This window comes from Pygoscelis adeliae, unplaced genomic scaffold (genome assembly GCF_000699105.1).
Source record: "Pygoscelis adeliae isolate BGI_AS28 unplaced genomic scaffold, ASM69910v1 Scaffold370, whole genome shotgun sequence".
NCBI lineage: Eukaryota > Metazoa > Chordata > Aves > Sphenisciformes > Spheniscidae > Pygoscelis > Pygoscelis adeliae.
This window is the reverse complement of record NW_008823870.1, coordinates 215,162-223,558: the sequence shown is the minus strand read 5'-3', so window position 1 is coordinate 223,558 and position 8,397 is coordinate 215,162. Positions and strand designations below refer to the sequence as shown.

Below are 8,397 nucleotides of genomic sequence, written 5' to 3'. Positions count from 1 at the left end.
GGCCTCGCCTGAGCGCAGCCGCTGTCAGCTGCGGAGGCCTGGCGCCGCTGGGGTGGCCCCGGGTGGCCCCGCTCCCAGCTGGGCTCTGCTGCCCCGGGAGGAGGTGCGGGGACCCGGTCCTGCTCCTGCAGGTCTGAGCGGGGATGTAGCTGGTGCGTTTCCGCGCCAGCAGGAGAGGCAGACGCTAAAGGCTTCCATTGGGTCATTCTCATCTTCAGCACATGAGCCTGACAGAACCTTGGCAGGGGAAGCAAGGGGAAAGGTCTGGGACAGGCTTGGCCCAAGGTACCAGAGCTGTGGTCGAAGGACTTCGCTGCAAACACAGCACTGTTGTGGGTCACCCCGCTGATATCATTCTTCCTTATTTAACCTACGTTCCTAGTCCCCAGAAAAGCGCAAGTTGTGTGATTGCCATTTTTAGCTGAGAACTTCCTACATCACGGTCTGTTGGATTCATGGTCCAGCTCCTCTCGTGCTTCCAGTTGTGACTTTGGAGGCGATGTGTCGCCTTTTGTGTCCTATACACAGTCTTCCATCCCTATCAGCAGGGTCAGGGCAGTGATGGCAAACATGCAGCACGCTTGCTGTGATTGACCTGCGGCACTTTTCAATGGCAAGGAGACAAGCCTGGAGCTTGCACAGGCAGCAGCGAGGAGGCAATGGTGGGCATGAGGTGGGAATGGCGCACTCACAAGTTGTCAGGAGCTGCCTGGTGGGAGGGATGTCTGGCTTGCAGCATTGATAAGGTTTGCCATTACTGGTCTTGGAGCTGGCAAGTGACCAAAAGAAAGGCAGGCGGTCTGCAGCAAGGGTCACACTGGCAAAGCATGGGACTTGAGTGTATGGGAGGAGCAGGGAACAGAGGGAGTGAAGAGAAACAAAGATGCTTTACTACAGAATACTATTTGCATTTTGTTCACAGTGGTGGCAGACTGGGGCGTTGGTATTGACTGGTGCAAGGATCTCTTGTTAGCTTGGCACTGCTGTTAGCCCTCATGATGCGGTTTGCCATTCAGCCATTTCAGTGCATGGTCCTCTCTGGGGATGGCTTCTTCTGTAACACTTTTTTTCCCCCCTCTTTTCCTTACAGGGGGGAGTAAAAGTCCTAATTACTGGTCCGTGGCAGGAAGCCAGCAATAATTACAGCTGTCTGTTTGATCAGATCTCAGTGCCTGCATCTTTAATTCAGCCAGGGGTACTGCGCTGCTACTGCCCAGGTAAGGAACACCTCTTTCCTAAAGCTGGTGGTTTCAGAGCAGGTTCTTAGGCTAATAGTGTCATGTATGTCATGTCTTGACTAAACTCATGGACCCATTGTGAAAGGTAGTGCATAAACATCGAGAAGCTATTTCTTTTTCCTTGACCTATTTAGTGTGAGAACAGCAATTTAGTATCTTGATACATCCCAACAGATCACAATAAATATTATTTAGAAGCTCTGAATTAGCTTTAAAATAATTAATTGAAATAATTTAAAACAATTCTTAGCATTTCTTTAGTTTTGAAACAGCAGATTAAAGAGCAACTGTTATTCAGGAGTGCACTCACTGCTCTGCTGACTCTTAATTTGCCTATATTCTGCACTTTGCCCTTGGTGCTTACAGGATGAGAACACCTTCAACCTCCCTGCAGAGATTTTCAGTAGTGCTGGCCCTCAGTATATGACTTTAAGTGTGTGCAGAATAACTTAGCCTCATTGTTAGGCCCCAGCTTCCTACTGAAAATGCAGTGAGGCTGGTTAATCTTTAGGAAATCATGTGATTCTGCCTTCTGCCAAAACAATCCATTAGATGACTCTCAAGCTTACAACCTTCATGTTTGAAAATACAGATTGGCATTTTGGGTTCTTCAGTTGTCTAGTCACAAAAATATTGTCAAACGCCCCCTCTCCTCTCATTGCATCTGCTCTCAGCCTGCCGCTTAGCACATGGGGAGATCCATAGGATAATAACTATCCATGCATTTCTGCAGGGAGGTCTCTGTCTTAACCACATGCTCTTTCCTTTTAGCTCATGACACTGGGCTCGTGACTTTGCAAGTTGCCTTCAACAATCAGATCATCTCCAATTCTGTGGTGTTTGAATATAAAGCCAGAGCTCTGCCAACCCTGCCTTCCTCCCAGCATGACTGGCTGTCCTTGGATGGTAAGAAGCATGCGATATTCTTTAATAAGGCTCACTGAATGGTAGGACTGTGAATGAAAGGAGCAGCTCCTGGCGTGGGGGAGGGATGTAGAGAGGCAAGTTTGTGCTGTGGGGAAGGTCTGTTGTACAATTAATCAAAGACCTCTTGCTGGAATGTCTTCTTAGTTCTTTTGATGTGAACAAAATGTGGCTGCATGTGATAGGAAGGAGACAAAGGGGTGTTTTCTGAATAGAAAGCTGAGTTTCCCCAAAACAGACACTACCCAGTCCCTAGCAGGAGAGGAGCATCTACCCTGCAGTTGTCTTCCCTGAGAACTCTGAAACTTGAGCTTGTCTAGGAAAATGTGTATTTACATAAGCAGAAAGTGGGAAGATGGTGAGACAATTTAAGGAATGAGGGGACTTTAGTCAGCCACTGCTATGATGTCCACATCCCACCTCATTACCTAGGAGTTACCAAACGGGGCAGATACAGGTTCTGTCAAACACTTGAGAGTCTCAGTGCCAGAGCAGTCTGTGCTAATGGCAAGCCAGGCATGCTCTGGCACATGACAGCCACACTCAGCCTTTTTAGCCTCGTATGAGCTTCCCTTGTGCCTTGCAGGGATGAGATGGACACGCTAATAGTGTTAGCTCTTAGCCAAGCAGTTGGCAGAAGAATCCATGATTGATCAGAACAGATCTCTGGTACCTAAATGTCACACCGAGGGATGGGAACACAGGCTCTGGATTTTTATGGCAACACTGTGCATGCAAGTTTTAGATTCAGGTTTACCTGGTAACCCTTTGCTCCCCAAATGCATTTTATAAAGGAGCAAGATGAGAAGGATAGTGGGGGAACTCAGGAGCCTGAAACGTTCATTTCCCTTCCTGAGTGCGATTGCTAGAGAGATGCAGCTTCCAACTCAGACCAATTAAAGAGCTGGTTTGTATGATATGCTGGGAAAGGACTAGTAATACTGCTTTCATCTTACTTCATCAGAGTCAGCTTCTGGGGCACTGCATTTTGTGCAATCTTAGCAAAGTCCCAACACTCCTGCTTGGTGACCCATTTGCTAAGTGTCTATTTTCTCTGCTAAATACAGGAGACAAATATGGTAAGGTCAGATCCTTAGTCTTCAGAGATTTCATAGCTGGGAAACTAATATTAATGTTACAAAGCGTTACACAAAAGAAGTCACAGAAGTAGTTGTTTGCACAGGACCATACTGAAGGCAAGAGAAATAATGAGCTAATATACTGATGCAGTTTCTTCCTCAGTCAATTAACCTCATCCTATTTTGTCTGTTAGCTGCAAACATGGTACATGCAAGCATGTAATACAACACATGCTTTGGGAAATCTGCCGTGGATAATACTTTTGATACCAGTTTAATGCCTTTAAAATATTGCTATTGTTACAAAGATTTGAAACATGTGTTACTGTGTTGTTATTTTATATCTTTGATGGACATGGCAAATACTTAGAACCGTTTTACCTTAACTGGAGAAATACTGAATGGTTTCAAGCTTAATTCAGGCCAGCTACATGTCAGGGTAGGCAGGTGGTGTTTGAAAGGTTTTTGGTGGGCTTCCTCATTCTGTCTGGGAAGCCCTGACAGGAAAAGCTTTCTTCATTAAAGCATTCATTAGAAGCTTTCTCCATACCATTAGCAGCTGTGGGCCTAGGGACTAGTCATGTGGGTCAAATCTGAGCACCCTGACATTGCTGATTAGAGCATCCGCAGTTCATCTGTAAAATGTGAGCGCCAGGGGCAGGTGAGGAGGAGCCATTTCTAGCTGGATTCTGGCAGAGTGGTGTGTGTACGTGTGCAGAGTCTGAGCTGATGCTTTTGGAGACAATTGAGGAGGAAATAATAAGAAAATAGAATTTCCTTCAAAGTAGCATCAGGCATGATTTCAGTGGCACAGTACCTGTATTTTCAGCTGTTCAAGGTTATCCATTAATATTAGCAGCAGACTGATGCATCCTTCCCTGGCCCTCCTCCTCCCTGTAAAATCACAGAACACAAATGTTTAGTTTGTCTCTGCTTTCTGACCTGTAGCTGCTGTGTTTCTTATGCCACATACAAGAGGGATATTTTAAGGAAGTTGGGGCAGCACTGCTTCCAACGTTTGTATACATGAGCAGAATGGAGACAGATCACTGTGGATATTGCAGGGCTAAAGAGAGGTTTGTGACTTGGCTGTAGAGGCATACTTGCAAACAGAAATAGAAATAGCTCTTAAAGAGAAAGTGCACATAGTCTTATGTTCAGCATCAAAATAGAGTTTGCTTGACTTCTGAGTATTGGAAGAGTCTGCAGGTGCTTTTCATCTGCTACTGAGGCTGCACATTGCATGTGAAGTACAGCCGATACTGATGTGATGGAGATTGATATTCAGCTGTTAGCAATCCCTCCAGTGTGGCATGCAAAGCAGATAGGTTTTAAAACCCTTGTTTGACAATTCCCTCAGCGCTGGTGAATTTGGAGGAGCTGCAGAAGGTGGCTGTGAGTGCTGTCTTTGGTGTTCCTGCAGTTTGTCTGGGAGCTCCTGGTTAGCAGGCAAGCTCTCAATTAGAGATTGTTATGATGTGGTGATGGTGGAAGGGAGGGGGACTGCAGCAGTGAACAAACTAGGGCATCGCTAACAGGGAGGGGAAAAAAAAAAGTAAAAGGACCGCTGCATTGCAGAGGCCCTTCAGGGAAAAAGACTGAATAATTACACTAACCATGACTTATCAGAAGCCTCTGCCTTGATGCCTAGTGCTCCAAAGGGAGCAAATTACACTCTTATTTAAAGGACCAGCAACATCTTCCCATTTATTCTTAGAGAATAAACATTAGCTTAGCCAGCTGAGGTATAAGCTAATGTGAGTTGATTCTATCAGTAGAATAAATAACCAAATCCCTGTCTTCTCTGTTTACTTTAATTGCCCTGCTTCAAATCCTTGCCCTACTGCCTGTTGGGTAACTCTTGAGGGAAGGATTTCAAGGAATATTTGTAGTCCCAAAATATTGACTAGAATTTTAAAATTCTTTTTCATTAACTCAGTGGTACACTTTGAGTTCCTTTGCACTATGCTGTTAAAACACAGTTAATGATTCCAGCTAGTATGACCACCGCAAGAGAGGCGGGGTTAATAGTCAACCGTACCCCAGGAACAGCGTAGTAAAAGGGTAAGCAATTTCCATCTTACATAAGTTTAGATAAACAATTGTCTTCCACAAATCTCTTTAAAATAGACATCCTATATGTGAACTGTATATTTTCAGTTACATTAAGACAAAAATTAATCTGCCTTCTTTGTTGAGTTCTGCAGATACCTGAAAACCTTTAGCCTCTGTTTCTTTCTTAAGGAGGCAAGCCTTTAGCTGCCTGACCGTGCTCAGCTCACAGCATAGTGGCTTCAGTTTCTCTGCAAGCTGCTCTTGAGAACTGTGTAGTTGTTGTACGCCTTTGCAGTAATAGGCTGTGCTACACAGGCTGTAGCACAGCTCCAGATGTAAAAGGGCAGGCAGCAGCAGCTCAATCATGAAAGGATATGGTGTAAACAAAGCCAATGAATAAAATAGATACGTACATAAAATTGCTATTCTCAGGTATGGATGGCTCCCAGTTAATGCTAAGATAATAGGCACACCTGAAATCACACCTCTGTAGAAGTTTCCAGATTTCAATAAAGATGGGTTAGCAAAGAAGCATCAGAAACCAAGCATGCAAAACCAGAGTTCCACGGTGACCAGCAGGAAAAAGTGAGCACAAACTTTTTTCTGTGCTGAGCAGCTCTTGGTGCAGGCTCAGAGCAGAGACGCTGCTTGCTGGGGGACATTGCCATACCTTCTGTCACAGAGGAATGCCATGAGATCCACGTGTGTGCCTGTGCAGTGTCGCAACGGGATCTGCTTTCACCTGGCTACTGCACTAGCAGAGAGCAGCAGTGGTACGACATATCACACTTCCTTCTTATAAGCACTTAGAGCAATTTTTGGTTTAAGTTTTTTTAAAGGCAGGTAATTCTTATGATTATTCAGGGAACATTTAACCAGTGCCTGTAGGGCTCAGGGTCTGGGAGAGATACGATGAACAGGAGAGCGTTTTGAGTAAAACAATGGGAATTGTGTTTCCCAGAGGAAAACATTTCATTAAATAATTTCCCAGTTTATAGTAATTGCTACTTGTGGAAGTAGTGAGCTTGGGGCAAGGATAAAATCCCACCTTTTTGAGCACAGAGCAAGTATTGGCCATTGGGATCAGGGAGCAGTACTGCAAACGACTGGAAAGTGTTGTGAGACCATATCCCTCCGTGCCACCTGTTTATAGGACTGTATCAAGCCAAGTGAAGGAATGTGCAGAGAAGGAGTTTTAAGGGGCAGCACATTGGGTGGCCATCCTCTGAAGGGCTTCTTCCTTTTTCAGTGTCTGTGCTGCACTATAAAGTTTAGTGCACCCTTTTCCAAATTATACACAGCCATCCTTGTTTTATTCTGAGTTTTCCTTATTTTACCCCGCAGATGAGTTAGATTTTTATAAATGCACAGTGGACACCAGCTGCTTTCAAAAGGTGTCTGTAGAGATCACATTTCCTTGGCATGGGACATGATCGGAAATGCCAGGGAGACTGGTATGAGTGTTCCTTGGCATTACACTTATGCTTCTGCAGGGAAGAGGTTGGGGCTGCCATAGGGAGCCCAAACAGACCTTAAAAATATGGGCAGGCAACGTGTGAACTGATGAGTCAAGGGTGTATGGGACGGACAAGGGTGTGACTGGTACTGAATGTAAATGGTACTGATGCAAGAGAGAGTAATAGGCAGCCTTTCAGCTGCTGTTGGATTCTCGGTTTAAGATTTGGCTATCTTTCCCAGCTGGAAAACATAACGAAGGCTGGGGGGGTTTGGTGGCTCACTCGTGTTAGTGTGACATGGCCATACCTGTGGCACCCAACCTCTCGTTTCGGCACGCAGGAGGTGGATGGCATCCCATGCGTTCAAGTGATCTGTGACAGTACAGCGTGTGCATGCTACCTGTGGCATTTCACAGTTTGACAGGTATGTGACTTCTGTAATGCAGTGGTGAGCGTGCAAGATGGTAAATGTTCATCACCAAAATCCACGGAGGATGTCTGTTTACTGGGACCGGACGCCCTTTCTAGCATGCAGATGTGATGAGATGCAGACAACACAGTCTTGTAGGAGACACGTGTTCAGTACCATTGAGGTCCTTAGAAATGTTGTTTCGCAGCCATGAGACTTTCAGTAGAAAAAAGTCTGTGTCCATAAACAGTAGCAGTTTATCACTCCTCTCTCCATCTGGGTAGAGGTGACTGTGTGTTTAACTTTACATCTTGGATTTTACCATAACAGATGATATATTTGCGTTCTCTTCAGGAAGAGGGATGAACGTTTTGTACTGTGTTATGGGGCCGTGGGTACAGCACACGGGGATGCATGAGTGTTGGTACGGGACACGGATACCTTGTTCCTTACTGGGAACTACACTGTAAACTTCAAATGTTTCTATTCATCCTCCTCTCTTCTCTGCTGACTCCTAGTCAGTGTGGAGGCTTTGTCTGTTTAGTTTATATTTCTGTTGAGATTTGTTTGATTTTCTTTTCCTTTCACACATGATCGTTAAGGACAGGCTGCTTTGCTACAGCTATTTCAGGAAGCTTGTCTTCTATTGCTTTGGCTGCATTTCCCAGACTATCCTTTTCTGTTGTGGCTAAAATGTGGTTGAATTGAGGAGTATTTCATTTTCTGTTCTGGATGTCGTCTTTTGAGCCAGCCTGACTTCATGGTCAGACATCCGATTCCTCGGGAAAGCCTGTGTTTATTCTCAGGGTGACGACTAAACGTGCTCCACTGCTTAGGTGGGCCTGTACTGGTGTCTGCAGTTCCTTTTTGGATCAAGTGACTGCACAGACATTCTCTGGAATTTTATGTCGGGTTTTAATGCTCTGCAAATTTGCCTTATTAGGGCAGTTAGCGAAAGTGTAATGATTTTGTGTGTAGCGAGATGAGGAGAGCTGCGCTTAAGAGCCTGGTAGCCTGAAGGTGACGCAGGTATTTCACGTCCCGGCCACGCATCGCTCTCGCTTACTGGAGCACGCCACGTAAGCGCACATTTTCCGGAGACGCTCGGTAGACACCTGCAGTCGCCTTCCCGGCCGGGAGCGGCGGGGGAGGAGGCCGGGAAGCCGGGTAGGAAGCTGGGCGTGCGTAGGCTCGCTCGCTGCCCGCTCCCCGCTGCAGAGGGGAGCCTGCCGGCC

At 45.8% G+C, this 8,397-nt stretch overlaps 1 protein-coding gene across 1 annotated transcript in view; it reads left to right on the top strand.

The window, feature by feature from the left end:
* The window catches only part of CAMTA1 (calmodulin binding transcription activator 1), a 336,801-nt gene that overhangs the window by 288,891 nt on the left and 39,513 nt on the right, over positions 1 to 8,397 (top strand). Inside the window, exons 10-11 of the mRNA XM_009333436.1 lie at positions 1,091 to 1,217; positions 2,010 to 2,144. Coding sequence (XP_009331711.1) covers positions 1,091 to 1,217; positions 2,010 to 2,144 — 262 coding nt within the window. The remainder of the gene's footprint in view (positions 1 to 1,090; positions 1,218 to 2,009; positions 2,145 to 8,397) is intronic.